Raw genomic sequence first — 24849 nt, 5'->3', positions numbered from 1 at the left:
AAGCAACTAGTTTCATATTAAAAATATAAATTCTTGACCGGTTTCTTCAGAAGGCGAAAATGTGGAAAAAATATTTACAGCCTTTGGAACCCAAACATGTTTATTGCTATCAGTATCATACTATTTTGCAAGAAATCAAATTTCTTACATGCAACTGGTTACTTATTATTTCATTATATGCTACTACAGTTGCTGGAGATGGACAAAATTCTAAATATAGATTCCCTTGCAGTTGAGTACAGGTTAAACTACAAAGCGAACAATATTATTAGCGTGTGGTCATGGGAATAAATATGTGACTTAATAGACTCAAAGAGGGAACTGTGTTTATATAACCTTAAAAATAAGAATCATTACAGAAAACATTGTTGCACCGAGGCACAAAGTGAAACGCATCAGGCCGACTTGAAAGGAATGCCAAACAAAATTTTTAAATATGGAGAACTTGTGCCACATGGAAAGTAGAAAATCTGAGAGAGCAGAGCGGTGGAGGCTGGGAAGAAAATTAAGTATTTTAGTATTATTAGCGTATTTAATTCTATAGTTTTTACCAGAAAGTAATTTTTAGTACATTGCCTTTGTCATTGTCAACTGCAGCATACTCTGAGGTGACAAAAGTCACGGGAAAGCGATATGCCCATATACAGATGGCATTCACATCACGCACACATGCTATAAAAGAGCGTTATTTTGTCGCAGCTGTCATTTGTACTCGGGCGATTTATGCACATATACAGATGGCTGTAGTATCGCTTATACAAGGTATAAAAGAGAGTTACAGTGTTGGAGCTGTCATTTGTACTCAGGTGACTCATGTGAAAAGATTACCGACGTGATTATGGCCGCATGACGGGAATTAACAGACGTTTAACGCGGAATTTCAGTTGGCGCTAGGAACGTAGGACACTCCATTTAGAACATCGTTCGAGAATTCAGTATTCCGAGGTACACAGTGCAAGTGTGTGCCGAGAATATCAAATTTCAGGCGTTACCTCTCACCACGGACATCGCAGTGGCCGACAGCGTACAATTACCGACGGAGAGCAGCGACTTTTGCGTAGAGTTGTCTGTGGTAACAGACAAGCAGCACTTCGTGAAATAACCGCGGAAATCAATGTGGGACGTACGACGTACTACTCCGTTAGGGCAGTGCGGCGAAATTTGGCGTTAATGGGTTATGACAGCAGACGACCGACGCGAGAGCCTTTGCTAACGGCATGACGTCGCCTGCGGCGCCTCTCCTGGTCTCTGGACCATATCGGCTGGTATCGGTTGGACCTCAGATGAGTGCAAACCGCGGCCTGCTCAGATGAGTCCAGATTTCAGTTGGTAAGAGCTGATCGTAGGGTTCGTGTGTGGCGCGGACTCCACGAAGCCATGGACCGAAGTTGTCAACAAGGAACTGTGCAAGTTGGTGGTGGCTCCATAATGGCGTGGGTTGTGTTTACACGGGATGTACTTGGTCTCTAACTGCGGATGGTTATCTGCAGCCATTCATGGACTTCATGTTCCCAAACAACAATGGAATTTTTATGGGTAGAATGTGCCATGTCATTGGCCCACAGTCGTTCGCTCGCCGGCCAGGGTGGCCGAGCGGTTCTAGGCGCTACAGTCTGGAACCGCACGACCTCTACGGGTTCGAATCCTGCCTCGGGCATGGATGTGTGTGATATCCTTAGGTTAGTTAGGTTTAAGTAGTTCTCAGTTCTAGGGGACTGGGCCGGCCGAAGTGGCCGTGCGGTTAAAGGCGCTGCAGTCTGGAACCGCAAGACCGCTACGGTCGCAGGTTCGAATCCTGCCTCGGGCATGGATGTTTGTGATGTCCTTAGGTTAGTTAGGTTTAACTAGTTCTAAGTTCTAGGGGACTAATGACCTCAGCAGTTGAGTCCCATAGTGCTCAGAGCCATTTTTTTTCTAGGGGACTGATCACTTCAGACGTTAAGTCCCATAGTGCTCAGAGCCATTTGAACAGTCGTTCGTGATTGGTTTGAAGAACATTGTGGATAGTTCGAGCGAATGATTTGGCCACCCAGACTGCCTGATATAAATCCCATGGAACATATTGTGACATAATCGAGAGGCCAGTTCGTGCGCAAAATCCTGCACCGGCAAGACTTTCGCACTTATGGACTTTTTTTTTCACTAGCTGCTTATATTTTATGACCCACCGTCTAATTTCTTATGGTGGGTCGTATATTGCCACTTAGCCGCTGTGACAGGGTCCGGGGTCCGCAGTGACTGAAAGTAACACCACACCGGCTCCCGTCCCCACTCACACCGTTGCCCGTGTCCCGCCACGTGGAGGCGGGCTCTGTTTAGATCCATTTGATATCTTTTTTTTGTGCAGCATTAGAAAAACATATAACTAATACAAAATCAAGTAAGATATTAATAAACAAAACGAAATTAATTATTTATAAAGAAGGAAGGAAGAGAACTGAATAGAGAAGTTATAGGTATAATATTGCCCGTCACCTGGTTGTGGGCGGCGGCCCGGATCTTGGAATGAACCTCAAGACGCTGGCCGTTGCTCACCATGCCTTTAACATCTACCATCCTAAAAACTACCTTAACTAGAAGAGATTAGGGTACGTTAAAGCTAGAAACTGAGACTAAGACCTCCATGTCCAGCCTACTAAACTATGTACGATATACAATAGAGAGGTAACTGATTTTGTGCTTGGCTCAAAATTGCTAATGAAAGGGTACTCGTAGTAAAAGTAATAAGGTAATGACGCTAACGGTTTGCGTTGAGCCTACAAGGCTCCTAGTAGAGTACATCAGGCACAAGCACCACCCGGCCCAGCCGACAACACGACCTGAACGGTGGTTTTCCCCGATCTACCATAGGTATCCGTCGGGTTGGGCTCAAAAGAGAGGAACCACAATTAAGATCCTTCCATCCAGGACGTGCGCCGCCTCTTACCAGGGGGGCGTGGGTCCCTTGAAGAGGTGCCCAACTTTAAGCTTCAGATGAGAAGTTCTTAGTATAGTGGAGGTTGAGGTATAGGCTGTGTAGGTTAGTTGTACACACAGTTCACACTGAGCCAATGAGACTTACAATGATACGTGGTGTGGCAGTTAGCACCTTCCGGCCCCGCCAGCAACACAGCCTGAGCGATGGTTTTCCCCGATCTACCATAGGTATCCGTCGGGTTGGGCTCAAAAGAGAGGGACCACAATTAAGATCCTTCCATACAGACTGTGCGCTGCCTCTTAACGGAAGGCGTAGGTCCCTTGAAGAGGTACCTAGCTTTAAGCTCTTATTGCACATGGAGATGCTGTTAACTGTTTATATAAAGGTGCAATCTGTTTTTAGGATTGTGTGTGACTTGTGCACCTCTTGTCGGTTGTTCCACTCTGTTCTTTGAATTTAACTTGGTTGACACTATGGATCATCCGCGCTGGACGCTTCAATATCTGTGTTGGTGCCCTGGTCTGTATCTGTTTCTTCTTCATCACTCGTGGTGCTAATCATATCTGTGTCCCCCTGGGCATCGTGACGTCTGTTTGGACCGACTTGCCTTCGGTAGGGTCTGTTGCGCAAGTATTCTACACTCCTGGAAATTGAAATAAGAACACCGTGAATTCATTGTCCCAGGAAGGGGAAACTTTATTGACGCATTCCTGGGGTCAGATACATCACATGATCACACTGACAGAACCACAGGCACATAGACACAGGCAACAGAGCATGCACAATGTCGGCACTAGTACAGTGTATATCCACCTTTCGCAGCAATGCAGGCTGCTATTCTCCCATGGAGACGATCGTAGAGATGCTGGATGTAGTCCTGTGGAACGGCTTGCCATGCCATTTCCACCTGGCGCCTCAGTTGGACCAGCGTTCGTGCTGGACGTGCAGACCGCGTGAGACGACGCTTCATCCAGTCCCAAACATGCTCAATGGGGGACAGATCCGGAGATCTTGCTGGCCAGGGTAGTTGACTTACACCTTCTAGAGCACGTTGGGTGGCACGGGATACATGCGGACGTGCATTGTCCTGTTGGAACAGCAAGTTCCCTTGCCGGTCTAGGAATGGTAGAACGATGGGTTCGATGACGGTTTGGATGTACCGTGCACTATTCAGTGTCCCCTCGACGATCACCAGTGGTGTACGGCCAGTGTAGGAGATCGCTCCCCACACCATGATGCCGGGTGTTGGCCCTGTGTGCCTCGGTCGTATGCAGTCCTGATTGTGGCGCTCACCTGCACGGCGCCAAACACGCATACGACCATCATTGGCACCAAGGCAGAAGCGACTCTCATCGCTGAAGACGACACGTCTCCATTCGTCCCTCCATTCACGCCTGTCGCGACACCACTGGAGGCGGGCTGCACGATGTTGGGGCGGGGGCGGAAGACGGCCTAACGGTGTGCGGGACCGTAGCCCAGCTTCATGGAGACGGTTGCGAATGGTCCTCGCCGATACCCCAGGAGCAACAGTGTCCCTAATTTGCTGGGAAGTGGCGGTGCGGTCCCCTACGGCACTGCGTAGGATCCTACGGTCTTGGCGTGCATCCTTGCGTCGCTGCTTTCCGGTCCCAGGTCGACGGGCACGTGCACCTTCCGCCGACCACTGGCGACAACATCGATGTACTGTGGAGACCTCACGCCCCACGTGTTGAGCAATTCGGCGGTACGTCCACCCGGCCTCCCGCATGCCCACTATACGCCCTCGCTCAAAGTCCGTCAACTGCACATACGGTTCACGTCCACGCTGTCGCGGCATGCTACCAGTGTTAAAGACTGCGATGGAGCTCCGTATGCCACGGCAAACTGGCTGACACTGACGGCGGCGGTGCACAAATGCTGCGCAGCTAGCGCCGTTCGACGGCCAACACCGCGGTTCCTGGTGTGTCCGCTGTGCCGTGCGTGTGATCATTGCTTGTACAGCCCTCTCGCAGTGTCCGGAGCAAGTATGGTGGGTCTGACACACCGGTGTCAATGTGTTCTTTTTTCCATTTCCAGGAGTGTATTTGTTGGATCTTCGAGATTTCGTCCGTTAGTTTGTTGAGTTCAGTCCACCTTTCCGGGTCGCGTATTATGGCATGTAGTTCGTTCTGTGTGTTCAGGCGATTTATGTGTACTGTGTGTCTTATGTTCGTGCGTTGTCCGCAGAAGAAGACAGTATGTTCAGGGGAACCTTCTTCTCCGCATGTGCATCTATTAGTCTGCTGCAGACTCACGCGGTACAGGTGCGTGGGATAAGGGCCATGTCCTGTGATGAAATGTACCATACCGCGGCTGGGATCAATATGTTTTAGTTTTAGTCTTTCCCGGATGTCAGGGAAGAAGTTGTATACACGGCGGCCCTTATCGCTGTTGGCCCACTCGCTCTGCCAGGTATCCACTCGCCATGCTCTGAGTTGGCGTGTTGTCTCAATCGGTACACCAGTGATCTGCCGAACCTGGTCTATTCTCCCCATCCTAAGCCAGTACATTGCTGCGCGGTACCTGATGGTGATATCTATGGGGAAAATTCCCATGACGACACATAGTGCGTCATTTGATGTTGTGTTGAATGCCCCTGTTAGTCGAAGTAGAACACTTCTTTGGCCTCGACGTACAATGGTTCTGTTGGTTGAGAGATTTAACCTGTGGGCCCACGTACTGGCAGCAAAGCATAGTACTGACTCGAAGAGAGCGCAATGGTATGTTCGTGTCACTGACAGGGGTAGTCTGAATTGTTCCGAATTTAGCCTAGCCAGTTTGTGTAGTATCTTTTCTGCTTTGTTTGTGCATATTCGCATGTGTTCGTGGAAGTTCAATCGTTCATCAATGTATACTCCTAGATAGCGTGTGACTGCTAGTCTTTTTATGTTTGTGTCCCCGATTTTGACTATTGGGTTCCTGCGCAGGATACCCTTTAGGAATGTATAAGTTGTTTTGTTTCTTGCTATCTTTAATTTATTATCTGTGCACCATTGGGTTATTGTCCTAAGTGTTCCATTGGCTCTTTCTTCTAGCTGGGCACGGTTATTTGCTGAAACTACGACGAGTAGATCATCAGCATAACCGACAGCTCCATCTGTCAAGATGTGCTCCTCTAGTAACAGTAGGAGCGGTTCTATAACTATGTCCCAGAAGATGGGGCCGCAGATCGACCCTTGTGGACAGCCTTTTGTAATTCGTTTAATCACTTTCTGGTTGTCCATTTGCCAAACGACCGTTCTGTCTCTGCAGTAGTCCATGAAACTATTATACAGAGACTCCGTTACCTGCAGGTGTCTGAGCCTCTTGAACAAGGCCGGCCACCAGAGGTTGTCGAAGGCACCTGAGATGTCTATCATAATTGCAAGTGTGTATTTGGAGGGTGTGTCGTGTACTATTTGGAGTGCTCTGTTAATTGCGTCGTCTATAGATTTCCCTTCCCTGAAGCCATATTGGTGTGGTGTCAGTCCCCGTAGTGTTCGGTGTGCTTGTAGTCTCTTGCAGAGTAGTTTTTCTTGTACTTTACCGAGTGTATTGATAAGGCAAATTGGTCTGTATGACTTGGGGTAACAACGTTGTGAGAAACGGGATGATCTGCGGTGCAATTTGTTTCAGTACCTCAGAGTGGATACCATCCGGTCCAGGCGCCTTTTTGTTTTTGAGTTCTGAGATCGCTGTCGCCACTTCTTCCTGAGCAAATGGACAGGTGACGGTTGGTGTGGTGTATACTGTGTCTACTTTGCGTCTCACCGCTGCATGTTGTGGTGTGTCTGTGTCTGCGATGTCGTCGGGCAGGAGTTTGCTCAGCAGGAACTCCGCTGTGCGTCTCCAGCCCTTAGTCATCTCACCATCCTCCTGTCGCAGCGTTCCCAGAACCAGTGGGCTCTTAATTTTCTCTGTCACGATTTTGTATGGTTCCCTCCAAATGTTTAGTTGTGTTTGTGCTGCTACATGGCTGTTCCAATGGTCTTTCCTGGTCTTATTCAGCTCAAGTTTATATTTATCCTTGGCAAGCCGGCAGTCGTGTAGTCGTAATTGTCTTTCTCTATCTGAAATTGCTCGTTGGTAAAGTTTACGTTTACGTTTTGAGTCTTGTTTGAGTCGTGTTAATTGTGTAGGTCAGGGAATATTTTGGTGTTTTGTCATTCTTTGTGTGGGTATGCAGGTGTTCTGTGTGTGTGTGATGATATCTGTCAGAATGTGTGCTCTGTAATCAACACTGCCGGTGATGTCTTGCGGTATGTGCTCAAGTATTTTTTGTCTGACCCTGTCCCAGTCTGTTTTGTCAAATAATAGTCTTTTTGGTAGTGTTTCTGTGTTGACGTTTGGTGTGCCACTTAATGTTAGTGTTATGATGTTGTGGTCGCTAGCAGTGATCTGGTCATGTACGGTCCAGTCTCGTACGTGGTTGATGGCGGCGTTATTAACGAGGGTGATGTCTATGTTTGATGAATGACCGTTGTGTCCGATGTGAGTCGGGTGATGTCCTTCCTTGTTGAGTACGTGTAGTCTGTTTTGTTGGATGATGTCATTTATTATTCTACCTCTGTCGTCAGTTCTGTCTGAATGCCACAGGGTTGATCTGGCATTTATGTCTGCACAGATGAGAAGTTTTTTGTTGCCAGCGTATTGCGCAACATCTCTGATGAGGTCTGCGTATGGTTTGATGCAATGACAGAATTGGGCGTACAGCGACGCGATGATCCAAGTATCCCCATTGTGTGTGACTTCAACTGTAACTAGGTGCTCGGAACAGAGTTCTGTAATTTTGACTGGATGTATTTCTTTGTTTAGGATTATGACAGATGCCATGCAGCCTGTCCCCTCCGCAACTGTCACCGCACTTGGAGGAAAGTTGGGGATATGCCCTTGTCTAGTGTAGGGCTCCTGTATGCACAGAATGTCACTTTTTAGTTCACGTAGGACCCGTGGGAGCTCCGAATTTACAAGTATACTCCGCATAGCATTAAGCTGTGCTATTAGCAGTTTGGGTGTTTAACTGTGGCGTAGCACTTGCTGCCAGTTTGACTGTAATCGAAGTATGTTCTCCCATGAGCCCTTACGTGATCCTTGTAAAGCTTGTCCATATCGAATGGTTCCTCCCTGCGGGCGCACACCTGCATGAGCAGGTCTAGTAGGCTGTCTGGATCTGTTGGAATATTCTCCGTTTTGAGAATCACTCTACCGATTTGCTCTGATGTACGGAAACAAACAGATTGGCCGTACGGGTGTAGGGTGCGGATGAGCATCCGCTGTGTCGTCTCTAAGATGTCTCTTTTTTCTAGCCTACTTAATTTTACATTTATATCTAGCTTGTCGTAACTAAAACTATCGGTGTCGATGGCGTGTGTTGGCGTCTCTGCAGCCGTGACGTGTCGTGATGGTGTAGTGGCGTTGATGTGCACCTCTGCGGGAGGCGCTGGATTGGCTTCCTCGTTGGTTGTTGTGGGGGTTTCTTTGGGCGTCGGCATTGAGGCTGTTAGTTGGGGGGCTGCGAAGGTGTTGGTATCATCAGGGGTATGCACTTTCGTATCACTTATGGACTAATATAGAGGCAGTATGGCTTATTATTTCTGCAGAGGACTTCCCACGCTTGTTTAGTCTATGCCACGTCGCGCTGCTGCACTACGCCGGGAAGAGAAGGTCCGACACGGTATTAGGATGTATTCCATGGCTTTTGTCACTTCAGTGTATGGGTAGTGTAGCTGTACCAGTAATTCTCTGTTCAAGCTGTCGACGAGTCCGGAATCTTCTCCTCGATTTGCTCCGCTGTTCCTCGACGGTCGCTGACAGAGTTAACGCTATTACCAGAATGAGATTTTTACTCTGCAGCGGAGTGTGGGCTGATATGAAAGTTCCTGGCAGATTAAAACTGTGTGCCGGACCGAGACTCGAACTCGGGACCTTTGCCCGCGAAAGGCAAAGGTCCCGAGTTCGAGTCTCGGTCCGGCACACAGTTTTAATCTGCCAGGAAGTTTCTTAACGCTATTACTTTACGCTCGTCTACTTTTTGTAAACATACTGTGTGATTTGCGCCCAGATGCAGCCGTCAACTGCCGCTGGAGATCGTAGTGGTCGCATATCATGACGAGTAACAAGTTGTGTTAGATGCAGCAGGTCGTTTCAGAGCGTGCAGCAACCACGGCGGAAACTACGTCCAGCGTCCTTTCCGATTAAAAACACGTCGCGTGTGAGGACGGTTATCTACTTAAGGATCTTATCTTTTCTTTTATCTCCAGCGCTTTTGTCTCTCTGTTTTACGTCGGGATCGTATTGATGATTGGATTGGTGATGTTGCAGGAGTTGGCAGCGACGGTGTGGGCGAGCTGGTGGGCACGGGTGGGACCGAGGCGGGGGCGGCGGGCAGCGTGTTCCTGGTGAGCACGCGCCGCCCCCAGCCCGTGGCTGCGACCTCCGCCGCCATTGCCGCCGTCACCGCTGTTCAGGCCCCGGGGGCCGTAGCAGCCGCCGCCCCTTCAACTCGTGCTATCACGTCCGCCGCTGCCGCCGCCACGCAGGTCGACGCCGTTACAGGTCAGTCCCTCTGCTCTTTATCTCCGTGTCTCTTTGGTTCGCAGGATCTCTCTCGCTACAGACCACAGCTGTCACTAGGAGCCTTCATGAGGATGATAAGCCTGGACGATATCTCGAAGCAGTTCCGTGCTAACTAAAAGTTTGGGAAAGCGAGATGGTAGATACTGGGAAGACACGTAGAAAAAAATTATCGAGACCGAGAGTGTAAAACCTGTACATAAAAGTAAATTATTAACGTCGAGAGGAGACCCAATAGAGTAAATGAAACAGCTACACAACAGAACTCCTCGAAAGGAGGATATCTGATGACGATTGCAGCGAGACAATGATAAAGAAATACTCGTCGTTCTTATATCACAAAACGACCTGTTATGTCAGTCCACAATCGCTGAAATTGATGCAAGATATGTGTAACACAGTACGAACTATTAGATAAAATGGTTGGTAAGTTCATCAACCGACAGAATTTCGCTTTTTATTCAGTGTTAATCTGAATTATATTTCTCTGGAGACACATTGAGTCTCAACTTTATCTTTGATAAGCATAGAAGCTGAAGTAATGAATTAAAATTTGTGCCAAGGATGGAACATGAACCTCATCTCCTATTTAATAGCCAGATGTGCTATCCACTACATCACCCTGGCATTGTGGCTAATACAGCTGCACGGAGTACCCTAGCCCAATGCCCTCCCTGACACAGACTTCAATTCACACCTCAGCCCATCTTGATTTTTCCCTTTTTAAATCTTCATTATTGCCAAGGACATCTTCCAGCTTTGTACATAATGGGGAAATCTTGCCTGTACATCAGATGCAGGTGAACTATTGATGTGATGGAATTACATTTTACTATAGGCATATGAGTCTCTCGGCCGTGACACAAATTTTAATTCATTGCTTCAGCTTCTATCCTTATCGAAGATATTCAGTGTTAATGATAGAAGATTTTCAAGCAAGGAACTCGTGGTATGGTGGCAGATAAGTAATTCCATATCACTTATCTCTCCCTCCTAACTGTCTGATTATACAACTGTATTACATTGATAGGGCATTTGTTTCGTTGATGAAACTTAACAACATTTTTAAATGCAGTTGCAATATAAATGGCTCAGGTGCACTTCGTTAGGGAACAGATTCACGCAGTATTTAATGAGAGATGTATTGGTCTTCAAAGTACTGTGTCAAGTGTGAACCGGTAACCACATATGGCTCCGACTGAATATTTTAGGTAGTTCCATGTCCTGAGCTTATTTTGAGAGAATAATATTAAATACCAGCTGTTATAAATCTATTCATATGGAATAATGTGAATTACTTATGCGCCCAATCGCAAAGGGAAAAACTGAAAAATGAGTATCATTACAAAGAAAACGCCTGGGCGCTTTGAACTCAGCGTCACTCTGCTTAATGTTCCACTGGAAGGTAAGTCACAGAACTACTCTTCCTTTTTAAAAAGTACATATGTACGGAGAGAAGCGCATTCGTCTTTCCATCCTGACTTTGGTTATCATGCCACTTTATATATGTCTGAACATGTATTTTTTAATTCCGAATAGGTTTATATGAAGCCATGTATAACACACATAAAGAATTTCATCATGTATTGTCGAAGAACGCAAAAAAGTTTTTTTGTCATTTACTGTCGAAGGAAGTGTGCCGTTTGTCCATATATATTGTCGCGAAAGAAATCATATAATTCCGCGCAGATTTCCGTGTAGAGTGCTGTACATTATTTTCTGTGTCTTCGTCGTGTAACTTAGCAGACGATCAAAAGAAAAACCTGTTCTGATGTTTGTGTAATATGTTGTTGTGATAGCTACTCGGTACAGTTTTTTCATGACTTGAATTTATTACAGTTTTTGGTAATTTGTGCATCTATATTCTCCGGTAGCTATGCGGCTAGTTTGATTTCGGTGTAACGTGCTATTTGGCTGTAAATTCGTATGCCCTGAGATCATATTGAAGACAGCAAGCTTCACGTACTGAAAAATTGTACCGTGTTTTACTACGTTCCCTGTTCCCCGTAAGGTACCTGAATGCCCTCAGAATGTCACAAGTATGAACGGGTAGCGTCACACGTGATTTGTAAATAGTCAAAAGTCGTTATCTGAAAAATGTTAACTGATGCACCAAATTACGCGTATTGTTGATCACCCTGCTTTTATGAAAACATGGGCATTTTATGCTTCATATTGTCAGATTTGGATGACTTTCCTTCAGCACGATACTCTCCCGCGCCAAAAACGACGGTGCTACTATCCAATCAGTGTATTTCGTTTAGAGGTTATGTTTACCTGCTGGAAGGAGCCATAATATGTCACTTGGCCAGCCAACTATTTCTACAGATCAAGATGTACAGAGGGGGTAAGAGCAAAAACAGCTTTGTTGGCAAAAATAAATTTTGTCTAGTTCTTATGTTAATAATTTCTTTCAGGAGAACAGACGTTCTTGTAACTCTGGTCCTAGGAAGGAAGAAAATCTGAAGAAATAGTTTGAGGCATTTATTAAATGTCATTGAAATACATACTGATTAAAAGGTCCTTGCTTTGCTCAAGCCTTCCGGATATTTCTAGAATATGGATTCCCTCATTTTTACTATTGCAGAGCATGTTTTCAACCGTAATTACATAATCAGAGACAGAAATGACCCACGTTTATGTCCTTTCCTCCTGTTTCGCGTATTCTGCAAGAATGAGCAGCGTATTGCAAACAAAGCTTGAAATCTAAGAAAATACCTCTTAAAACAGATTACATTGCCTGTTCTTACTGAGCCTTATCGATGTAACGTTTCATGGTTTGAAGGAAAGTCAGCTTGATAAGCATTTCGTTCCGATCCACAACCAGTATCTCCGAGTTGCAGTGCGGCCCGTGGATGCCGTGCAGTAGCGGCAGGGTTTTGCCGTCGCTCGGCCACTTGATGCTGGCCACCCGGCCAGTTAACCTAATCACTGAGCGGCTGCTTCTGCTGGTACGCCAAATGCGGTTACCGGCCGTTCCATTAGGCGGCAGCTTTCTGCGCCGTGCATGTTACAGCACACTGCATTCCCCTTCCCGGGTCAAGTGTGCACGTTGCTGCCGGCTGGAGAATCACGGCTACGTGTTAACTGCCATTTCGGAGGTATTCTGAACTGTCAGCAATCATTTAAAATTTGCTGTACAGTGTACATTATGACCTTAGGTACATTTGTCGTAGTTGTTCGGCTGTAGTTACACTGTGTGACTGTGGCAGAAGATGTACGGCTGATTATTAAAGATTTGTTCGCAGAAGCTGTGAAGCGAGCTAAGAGTCCGTAAGAGCATAGACCGCGAAAGGCCACGTCCGGGTTCGAGTCTCGTGCCAACACAGATGTAACCGTGAAGAGGCTTAACATTTGTTACTCATGAAAATATGCCACTCTTTTCAGTTCTAAAACTGCTAATAACGCGTAACGCAGGCGCATTGCAGAAATTCTAGACGTCTCGTGGAAAGTGTTGGTTCTGTCACAGACGGCAAGCTCTTTGCTTTCAGTATAAGGGAGGAGATAGTATCTCTAAAACAAGAAAATGTTGCCTAGTAAACATGGGCTCAGAATTACTTATTGAAAGGTATGAACACACGTTCAGTAGAAGAGATGGGTTGCACAGTAGCCAAGGTGGACAACTGCTCATAGCTTTTAAGGTATGCACTTTACAATCCATTTCAACTAGACATTTTTTCCTTGTTTTGGTCCATACTACCACGTCTCAAAATATGGAAAGCAACGAGCTTGCAGCAGAAGAGATTTGTTCCACAGTATCGGAGATACGAACTACTCGTGGCTTTCAAATTATGCGTTTTAGAGCCCATGTTTACTGGACTTTTGTGCTTCGAATGATGGTTTCTGTCGTGAACAGATTATCTGTATACTTGATAAAAGTAATTATTACGCAGTTTGAGTGCTAACAAAACGCCAACACTATTTCTGCGGATATTATGCAGCCTGATGATCGTTTTAAGTGTGCCCTTGTCTGTATAATAAGATAAAAAATATACTTCTAATAAAACTCTAACGGAAATTGAGACAAATGGGCGCATCATACAAGAGACAGATTGAGCTTTTCAGTGTTGGCTGTACTTGGTGGGGGAAGCTGCACTGGCTAACCATAGTTTCAGGAGGCACTAATGCAACGAGGGGTTTTCCAGAAAAGAGAGTGCTGTTCTGTGCCTCTCTGAACACCATGTTACCACAGTGACAGGAGTTAAATAGCAGGTAGCATTATTTTCCATTAATATGGAAAAAGGAGGAGTTGAAGCGATGTATAAAAGTCGGACAGGAAGTCAAAAATATTGAAACGAACTAGAAGCATTTCCTTTCGAGTTGTTACTCCAGAATACCTCCAGTACCTGTAACGGTCTGTAGATGTCCATGAGGTAACATCCAGCTATTTATGAGCTACATAGAAGTGCCATTGAGCTACCTGTCAGACAAGAAGAAAGGATTAGTAGTTTGTGGAGATGTAAAGTATATTTCTTAAAAGATTCTGACAGGAAAAATGAACTCTTATTTATTTGGCTGTTTCAAATTGATTTCAGTAGTGATTTTTCCATCTCACGTGGAGCAAAATTACAGAATCTTGTTTCATAACATTCTTATGGACAGTGCTCAGGCTGAAGCAGTTAAAACGTAGCATCAGTGATAGGATTGGATGGTTTAGTTGAAGAAACAAAAGAATATATTATAAACATCATTCACAAAACCTTAAATCAACTAGAAATAGTGCCAGCATTATTAATTGAAATTATGAGTATTGTAAAAATGCTAAAAAAGGAAATGTCTTATGATGTTGGTGAAATTTCAGACAGAGTCCTGAAGACTTGTTCTAATTTAATAAGAAATGTTCTTAGAGATAAAGTAATACGTCACTGGTAGAGGGAATATTTTCATATAAATTAAATGTGCCATTTTTAAACCTCTTTATAAGAAAGCTGATAAACAACAGTCAAATAATTAGCATACATTTCCACTTCTATTCTCTGTATATGTGCATTACATTCTATTTCACATTCCTCTCTCAGAATTAGAAATGTTAACAGCTGATATTACAGTTATAAAAAGTCTCATTAGAAGAAAGTAACAGAAAAATTGTTAATTATATTTTTTAAAGAGATATTAAATGGTTGTCTGAAAACAGGCTTTAATTATGAGAAATTACACTATATACAGTTCCGTGCCAGAGACAGAATATGCCAACAATTACTGTAGCACATGAACGTGAGACATTAGTTAAGGTGGAATAGTTCATATTTTAGTATTTGCATACTGATGAAAACTTGAAGTAGAAGAAACATAATACTGAACTGTTCGAACAATTATTTCTGTTACATCTGCTCTTCCTAAAACTGGTAATCTTGGAAACGAATGAATTAATCTCATGACATAGTTTGTATATTTCCACTCAGTAATGTCTCATGATATAATTTTTGGCTTCGCTCATCACTTTGAACTGCACTTTCACAAGAACGGAGATGCTGAGTTGCAGATAGGCACAACAAAAACGTTGCCAGAAAGTGAGCTTTCAGCCAACAAGCCTTTCGTCAGAAATACACACACACACACACACACACACACACACACACACACACACAGGCTCATGCACATGCAAATGCAACTCACACACTAGCAGAGTAGCCTCAGCAGCCAGACACAGCAATCAAGTGTGCGCAAGTTGTGTGTGTGTGTGTGTGTGTGTTGTCTATTTCTGATGAAGGGCTTGTTGGCAGAAAGCTTAATTTCTGACAGTCTTTTTGTTGTGCCTATCTGTGACTCGTCATCTCCACTATGCGATGAGTAGCAACTATCCTTTTCATAATGTCTCACATTCCATCTTGGATTTTCCATTGTTTGCTTTGCACTTTTCACAACATCATAAATAATGCATCACAATTTGAGAAAAATACAACACTAGATGAAAAAAATGACCTCTGTTGCTCTTTATTACACCCATATCTCAGATAGGAACTGGATGTGTATAAACAAACATTTTATCATTTTTCCCATAAGAAAGTGTGTCTGATAAGCTAGAAATCCAAACTGACATCAATTCTTGTCGTCAATTCCTATTATGTAGACAAATTTTTATTTAAAAACTGGTAGGCTGTAAAACCCAATTTTAACTTACGTTGTATGAGTAGAACTGAGGAATATTTTGTTAATTAATGTTAAATTTAGAGCAGTGTGCCATTGAGCAACTTATAATTCACCAGCACATAGCCATTCACTGAAAGTAAACGTGTATGCATACCATGTAAACTCACAAGTTCCTTATCATTTCGATAAAATTTGTTTAAATGATATCCACATGTGTAACTAATTAATTAACCAACAATACATAACGTCATCATTACATATAACCAATAATGTATACTCTCATAACTGTGAAGCAATTGAAATACAGTGCAAAAATGATAATTAGTGTAAGATTTAAATTTCTTATAAACAGATTTTGGATCATATGAACTTTGTATGTATAATAATTAATTGTTTATTTTTGCAAGAATAAAAAAGCGTATTTGTATGTAAAAATTATAATTCTGGAATAAATTTTTGCTGTAGATTGTGTATTGTGAACTGTGCAAAATTACAAATGTACCTTGTAAAAATAAATGCCAGCTCTCCATACGGTATTCTACAGTGTTTTGCTAGCACGCCAGCTTACACTCTTTATTGACATGGTGTGTCATTTATTTTCAAGATAGCTGTTAATTTTTAAGTTACAGTTGTTATTGTAATAAACTATTGATTTTGTAATAAACTAATGATTTTTATGCAGTGGTGCAGCAGTGACTATTATTACATATTTCTTGCATTTTGTCACTTTTTGTGGTTGTAAACAATGCAGAATATCAGAAAGCGATCAAACATATTGCCATTGATTTAAGTTGAGGTTTGTCCTAAAAAATGTAATGTAATGTGGGTAGGTACGTATGTATAACGACACAAAGATCATAGTTGTAGCTTGTCACAGTTAGTCAGTGGTGCAACAAGTGTAACTGGTACACTAACTGTCAGTAATTAATAATTTGCTTGTAATCATAGAGGGAACACAGTGATGTATCTATAAGAGATTTTGTACATGCCAATAATTTCATCCAATTAATAAGAGTAAAAACCGGTTTGTAAAGGCCATCAGACTACAGGTTCATGAAAGACCTCTTACAGAACATGAAATACACGATTTTTAAAAGTTATTGTTTAACTGTAGGTGTAGGTAATGTGGAAAAAGAATAAGTAGGATAACAATTTTCAAATCCTCCACAAATTTGAAATGAATATTGAACTGACATTTCCAGAAAAATCCACATCAGTAGGAGTATTCAATAATCAAATAGATAACTGTAGGCATTTAAAGTTCTTCACAATATATAAATGTGTTAGCTCTGTATAAAGGCTGTATAAATCAGAATTCCTAAACTTTTAATTCTTTTAACAAAAAATGCAGTGAGAGAGGAAGATACTAATCAGTGGTAAAAAGTCGTCAAATGACAGTATTAAATGCACCAAATAAACACAAAGCGACGTGGTCATCACACAGGGAAAAGTGAATAGAAATGGAAAGAGTTGCAGCTATGGAACAGGGATAAGCCAAGAAATGATCCAGAGGAACTAACGTATTACAGGACTTTATATTTTTCCATTCCTGCTGAGAAAATTGTCACTGTAGGTTCTGTAAAGAACAATATGCAGTAAGTAAAATGTAGATGTTACCCACCACAGAGCATAAAGTCTGGTAAATAAAACAAAATAATTAAAAACCAGCTGCCATATATCAAGTGCCAGTCTGTACACTGACGAAAGTTATATACAGCACTGTAACTAGCTTATGTTCTTGTTGTTGTGGTCTTCAGTCCTGAGACTGGTTTGATGCAGCTCTCCATGCTACTCTATCCTGTGCAAGCTTCTTCATCTCCCAGTACCTACTGCAACCTACATCCTTCTGAATCTGCTTAGTGTATTCATCTCTTGGTCTCCCCCTATGATTTTTACCCTCCACGCTGCCCTCCAATGCTAAATTGGTGATCCCTTGATGCCTCAGAACAGTCCTACCAACCGATCCCTTCTTCTGGTCAAGTTGTGCCACAAACTTCTCTTCTCCCCAATCCTATTCAATACTTCCTCATTAGTTATGTGATCTACCCATCTAATCTTCAGCATTCTTCTGTAGCACCACATTTCGAAAGCTTCTATTCTCTTCTTGTCCAAACTATTTACCGTCCATGTTTCACTTCCATACATGGCTACACTCCATACAAATACTTTCAGAAATGACTTCCTGACACTTAAATCTATACTCGATGTTAACAAATTTCTCTTCTTCAGAAACGCTTTCCTTGCCACTGCCAGTCTACATTTTATATCCTCTCTACTTCGTCCATCATCAGTTATTTTGCTCCCCAAATAGCAAAACTCCTTTACTACTGTAAGTGTCTCATTTCCTAATCTAATACCCTCAGCATCACCCGACTTAATTCGACTACATTCCATTATCCTCGTTTTGCTTTTGTTGATGTTCATCTTATATCCTCCCTTCAAGACACCATCCATTCCGTTCAACTGCTCTTCCAAGTCCTTTGCTGTCTCTGACAGAATTACAATGTCATCGGCGAACCTCAAAGTTTTTATATCTTCTCCATGGATTTTAATACCTGCTCCAAATTTTTCTTTTGTTTCCTTTACCGCTTGCTCAATGTAGAGATTGAATAACATCGGGGAGAGGCTACAACCCTGTCTTACTCCCTTCCCAACCACTGCTTCCCTTCCATGTCCCTCAACTCTTATAACTGCCATCTGGTTTCTGTACAAGTTGTAAATAGCCTTTCGCTCCCTGTATTTTACCCCTGCCACCTTTAGAATTTGAAAGAGAGTATTCCAGTCAACATTATCAAAAGCTTTTTCTAAGTCTACAAATGCTAGAAACGTAGGTTTGCCTTTCCTTAATCTTTCTTCTAAGATAAGTCGTAAGGTCAGTATTGCCTCACGTGTTCCGGTATTTCTACGGAATCCAAACTGATCTTCCCCGAGGTTGGCTTCTACTAGTTTTTCCATTCGTCTGTAAAGAATTCGTGTTAGTACTTTGCAGCTGTGGCTTATTAAACTGATTGTTCGGTAACTTTCACATCTGTCAACACCTGCTTTCTTTGGGATTGGAATTATGATATTCTTCTTGAAGTCTGAGGGTATTTCGCCTGTTTCATACATCTTGCTCACCAGGTGGTAGAGTTTTGTCAGGACTGGCTCTCCCAAGGCCGTCAGTAGTTCCAATGGAATGTTGTCTACTCCGGGGGCCTTGTTTCGACTCAGGTCTTTCAGTGCTCTGTCAAACTCATCACGCAGTATCGTATCTCCCATTTCATCTTCATCTACATCCTCTTCCATTTCCATAATATTGTCCTCAAGTGCATCGCTCTTGTATAGACCCTCTATATACTCCTTCCACCTTTCTGCTTTCCCTTCTTTGCTTAGAACTGGGTTACCATCTGAGCTCTTGATATTCATACAAGTGGTTCTCTTACCTCCAAAGGTCTCTTTAATTTTCCTGTAGGCAGTATCTATCTTACCCCTAGTGAGATAAGCCTCTACATCCTTACATTTGTCCTCTACCCATGTCTGCTTAGCCATTTTGCACTTCCTGTCGATCTCATTTTTGAGACGTTTGTATTCCTTTCTGCCTGCTTCATTTACTGCATTTTTATATTTTCTCCTTTCATCAATTAAATTCAATATTTCTTCTGTTACCAGTTTATCCAGGTCCCATCTCCTTAAATTCCCACCTTTTTGCAGTTTCTTCAGTTTTAATCTACAGGTCATAACCAATAGATTGTGGTCAGAGTCCACATCTGCCCCTGGAAATGTCTTACAATTTAAGACCTGGTTCCTAAATCTCTGTCTTACCATTATATAATCTATCTGATACCTTTTAGTGTCTCCAGGGTTCTTCCATGTATACAACCTTCTATCATGATTCTTAAACCAAGTGTTAGCTATGATTAAGTTGTGCTCTGTGCAAAATTCTATCAGGCGGCTTCCTCTTTCATTTCTTAGCCCCAATCCATATTCACCTACTATGTTTCCTTCTCTCCCTTTTCCTACACTCGAATTCCAGTCACCCATGACTATTAAATTTTCGTCTCCCTTCACTATCTGAATAATTTCTTTTATTTCATCATACATTTCTTCAATCTCTTCGTCATCTGCAGAGCTAGTTGGCATATAAACTTGTACTACTGTAGTAGGTGTGGTCTTCGTATCTATCTTGGCCACAATAATGCGTTCACTATGCTGTTTGTAGTAGCTTACCCGCATTCCTATTTTCCTATTCATTATTAAACCTACTCCTGCATTCCCCCTATTTGACTTTGTGTTTATAACCCTGTAGTCACCTGACCAGAAGTCTTGTTCCTCCTGCCACCGAACTTCACTAATTCCCACTATATCTAACTTTAACCTATCCATTTCCCTTTTAAAATTTTCTAACCTACCTGCCCGATTAAGGGATCTGACATTCCACGCTCCGATCCGTAGAACGCCAGTTTTCTTTCTGTAACTAGCTTAACTGAAAGTAAATAAATATTTGAACTCTGATAAATTTACAGTATATTGGAAGCAGAAAAGTGACTACTATCTGCTAAAGGAAAATAATGTAGGGAAATTGCAGGACTGGTTCCCTGCTGTCATTGATTAAAAAAAATTGAGTATGCCAGATGATAGCTCCTTAGACAACTACTGTTTCTGATAAATATGAGTGACTTTCCAGACATTGGTGACATGGGTCAAAATTCTTGTCAACACATGTTGACAAGAAGGGTCGCAGTGAGGGTTACTTAACACCTCGCATTTCGAAAAACAAAACGGCTGATCGCGCAGAGGGCAGTACGTTTGATAGCCAACCTAACTGTGCTCATTTTCACAGTTTTGGACAACCTGATTAGACGCGTTAGATCGCCAAACACATGAAAGCTTCTAGCGGCCAGACCCGCTTCTCTAGTACCTCTTTGGTGTATTGATGCTCCAAAGACCATTCAGACTTGGCGCAAAGGGCTCGCTTATAACGTAAATGACTGACTTTTTAATTAACTGCAGTTGCGAACAGAAAAAATTATGGACCATATTTCTATACCGGGGCATCATTACTGTCTGATATCACTCATTTGCTCTCCAAAACAAATTATACTCAAAATTCATTAGTATCATTGCTAGTCCAAAGGCTTGTTTATCTCTAATTAACCCAATTATCAAGAGGCGGTAATTGGTTGCCACTCTTGAAGAGTGTGTCATCGGAACTTCTTCTATATATTCGTTCTAAATAGCGTCAACAGTACTGGTTCTTTAACACTCTCTTTGTGTACACCCATAATTTCTTTTTCATCTGACAGTTTCAGCCCTTTGAGGACAACATGTTGAGTTCTGTCTTCCAGGAAGAGCCAGTCACGAAGCAAGTTCGATATGCGGTAAGTTGGTGTGCTGTTTCATAACCGATAGTGTGGAATTGTTCCGAATGGCTTGCAGAAGTCAAAGAAGAAGGTATCAGCCTACACACAATTATCTGCGGTCCTCCGGATCTCTCTTGCAGAACTCATGTTGCTTTTGGAGGACACGTCATAATGCATGAGCATGTGAAGTGTTTAGTGATTCCGAAACTGATAACATCCATCGATGTCGCTTTCTGAAAGCGTAAATGACAACATCTTTTTCTAGTCGCTTGAAAAATTTCATTGTTCCACCCAGCTACGATAAACTGTCGCTAGAAAGGGAACAACAACTTTTTCGAGTATATTTATTAAACCGTTAAAGTATCTTTTCGAGTATGGAAGTCTTTGCTCTGCAACGCGATTTTAGTTGATTTTTTTTTCATCCCGCCACTGTTTATTCCAATATCGCCTGTTTATCCCAATATCTACCCTATTGTTGTTCGTGCAATGTTTTGAAAAAAGGACCAGTATTGCGACCTTTAGCAATGAAGCAATTTCAGGAGACTCGATTCAGTATTTTGGCCTTCTCTCTACCGTTTCTTATTTCTCTATCAGTGCTATCACTGAGAGACTGAGTAGATGATTTTGACCCATTTAATAAATTTAGCTCATTTCGACTTCGTTCGTTTTAGTTTGTCGATAAGGATTTTACTTCTCTTTAATTCTGAGAGGATTCCCCTCGTGGTTTTCTTACCAATTAATGGCTTTTATATAGAAAAAGACAACGCAAAACTGAAGGGTTGATGTTTTTATAACAGCTAAGGTTATTCTAGTTGTTACTATCGCCCTTGCTTGCAATGGCGTGTTTAAAAGCTTTCCAGGAGCTTCATGCAATATTTTATCTTAAACCCTGGTGTGGTTATATGTTTGCCATTCTTTACTTATGACTTACGCTTTTCATTACTTTCTGTGGACATTCTATCGCTTAAGAGTACCGCCTGACTGAAGGTCCTCATCTTGTAAAATTGCGCAGCTGCTGTTTTTCACTTATCGAACTTCAGAGGGCGTCGACTGTTACTCTTTATCGAAGAGCTACATCGTTGCCGAGCAGCCGTATCGATATCTGGCGCCGAATTTTAATATCGGCGCACCGTTCCGTGGCGCCTTATGGAAATTCACGGCGCTATCACAGCGTGCCGTGTTATTTATGCCCGTAATTACAGAGCCGGATCGCATTTCAAGGCACTGGCTGGGTCACGTGACTATGGCGGGCGGGCGAGGCTGGTGTGTTAGCGTGATCTGTCGCGGTGTCTTGCGCTCCCGTATTACCTGGATTGAAAGATCGGGCGCCGGGAACTGTACGTGTTCGCTGTCGCCGACACGACTGACTGTTCCTTACAAGAGCCATGGCCGTTAGCAGTAAGACCACGAGCACACGGCACTTGGAAGTTAGATATACAATATAGGCTCTCTTCATCTTCGAGGAGGCGTACGTGGTTGTAAATGACCTGTATCTCCCGTGCGTTTACGAGTTGCAATGTGTTACGAAAATAAAAAGAACGCTTTTATTTCACATGTAACTACGAAAAATCTGTGACTCTTTCTTTTTTTCCGCTGGTACGTGATTTCTCGTTAACATTTTTCTGCGATGATAGTTGTATTAATGCATCTTTAATGTACATTTTAGTGACGTTAGAGAGCTCTTGATGAACTGGAAACGTTTACTTAATGACTTACAATTTGACGTGAAACTTTTCACAAAAAGCTGATAAATTAAGTGGATGAACGGGACAAAGTTGTCGGCCCCTTTAATAGAAGTAAGCGAGGCAATATAGGCAAAACTGCGTTATGTTGGCCCGCTTGTATAAGGGGCGAACAAGAAATTTCTGTTTGAGGGTGTTGCTGCAGCATGTATGAAACGTAGCTCGACTTCGACGCAGGTATATAAGCACTAACATGCAGGTAATGGACTAATGTGGCATTCGTGTGCTTCCGACGTGCGTGCGGTAAATGGGTAACGTGAACTCTCGCGACTTTACCAAATGCAGAGAAATTTGAATTTACTTGTGAAATTAAATTTTATAACTTGGCTTTCGTGATCAAAATTCTTGTGCGCGAAGCTATCGCATTTGAATAGTTTCAAGTATGTCTTACGACAAAGTAAATGTATTTGTAGGTTTTTTAAAAGTATGCCAATTGTAAAAAGCTAAAGCTATGTCATTTCTTTGAAAGATATTTCTGTTATGGATTCCGAAAATTCTGTTACGTTCACCGCGTGTAGCGGACGATTTTAACGTACATGGGGATCATCAGACATGTTAATCAGAGATCGTCATGATTTTCAGAAATGTTATGTAGGGAGCTGTCCTGAGTACCTGGTTAGCGGCTTTTCATGCGACGGCCCTTCGTTTCCGAGGAAATGCATGTTGAAGTTACATGCTTACGTCCGATATCTGTAACGTTAGTCACATTACGGACAGCGAGGTTAGTGCAGCGGCTAAAGTACACGGGTACGAAGCTAGTGCTCGGGATTCAAATACTGCCAGGGTACTTTTTTCAATTTCATCACACAGAATATCATTAAATATTACTTGGAATGCAAAATTATTGAAAAATAGTCGTTAATAAACCAGTAATTACAGAAAACTTGTGTATTCCGTTGGTTACAGTATATACACTCCTGGAAATTGAAATAAGAACACCGTGAATTCATTGTCCCAGGAAGGGGAAACTTTATTGACACATTCCTGGGGTCAGATACATCACATGATCACACTGACAGAACCACAGGCACATAGACACAGGCAACAGAGCATGCACAATGTCGGCACTAGTACAGTGTATATCCACCTTTCGCAGCAATGCAGGCTGCTATTCTCCCATGGAGACGATCGTAGAGATGCTGGATGAGGTCCTGTGGAACGGCTTGCCATGCCATTTCCACCTGGCGCCTCAGTTGGACCAGCGTTCGTGCTGGACGTGCAGACCGCGTGAGACGACGCTTCATCCAGTCCCAAACATTCTCAATGGGGGACAGATCCGGAGATCTTGCTGGCCAGGGTAGTTGACTTACACCTTCTAGAGCACGTTGGGTGGCACGGGATACATGCGGACGTGCATTGTCCTGTTGGAACAGCAAGTTCCCTTGCCGGTCTAGGAATGGTAGAACGATGGGTTCGATGACGGTTTGGATGTACCGTGCACTATTCAGTGTCCCCTCGACGATCACCAGTGGTGTACGGCCAGTGTAGGAGATCGCTCCCCACACCATGATGCCGGGTTTGGCCCTGTGTGCCTCGGTCGTATGCAGTCCTGATTGTGGCGCTCACCTGCACGGCGCCAAACACGCATACGACCATCATTGGCACCAAGGCAGAAGCGACTCTCATCGCTGAAGACGACACGTCTCCATTCGTCTCTCCATTCACGCCTGTCGCGACACCACTGGAGGCGGGCTGCACGATGTTGGGGCGTGAGCGGAAGACGGCCTAACGGTGTGCGGGACCGTAGCCCAGCTTCATGGAGACGGTTGCAAATGGTCCTCGCCGATACCCCAGGAGCAACAGTGTCCCTAATTTGCTGGGAAGTGGCGGTGCGGTCCCCTACGGCACTGCGTAGGATCCTACGGTCTTGGCGTGCATCCGTGCGTCGCTGCGGTCCGGTCCCAGGTCGACGGGCACGTGCACCTTCCGCCGACCACTGGCGACAACATCGATGTACTGTGGAGACCTCACGACCCACGTGTTGAGCAATTTGGCGGTACGTCCACCCGGCCTCCCGCATGCCCACTATACGCCCTCGCTCAAAGTCCGTCAACTGCACATAGGGTTCACGTCCACGCTGTCGCGACATGCTACCAGTGTTAAAGACTGCGATGGAGCTCCGTATGCAACGGCAAACTGGCTGACACTGACGGCGGCGGTGCACAAATGCTGCGCAGCTAGCGCCATTCGA

General features: G+C 43.5%; 1 protein-coding gene across 1 annotated transcript in view; it reads left to right on the top strand.

Annotated features, from left to right (window-relative positions):
- Positions 1-24849, top strand: part of LOC126174755 (calmodulin-binding transcription activator 1) — a 1816127-nt gene that overhangs the window by 879421 nt on the left and 911857 nt on the right. The window contains exon 4 of the mRNA XM_049921082.1: positions 9236-9469. Coding sequence (XP_049777039.1) covers positions 9236-9469 — 234 coding nt within the window. The remainder of the gene's footprint in view (positions 1-9235; positions 9470-24849) is intronic.

The sequence above is a fragment of the Schistocerca cancellata genome, chromosome 3 (genome assembly GCF_023864275.1).
Source record: "Schistocerca cancellata isolate TAMUIC-IGC-003103 chromosome 3, iqSchCanc2.1, whole genome shotgun sequence".
NCBI classification, from domain to species: Eukaryota; Metazoa; Arthropoda; class Insecta; order Orthoptera; family Acrididae; genus Schistocerca; species Schistocerca cancellata.
This window is presented reverse-complemented; position numbering and strand designations above follow the sequence as displayed.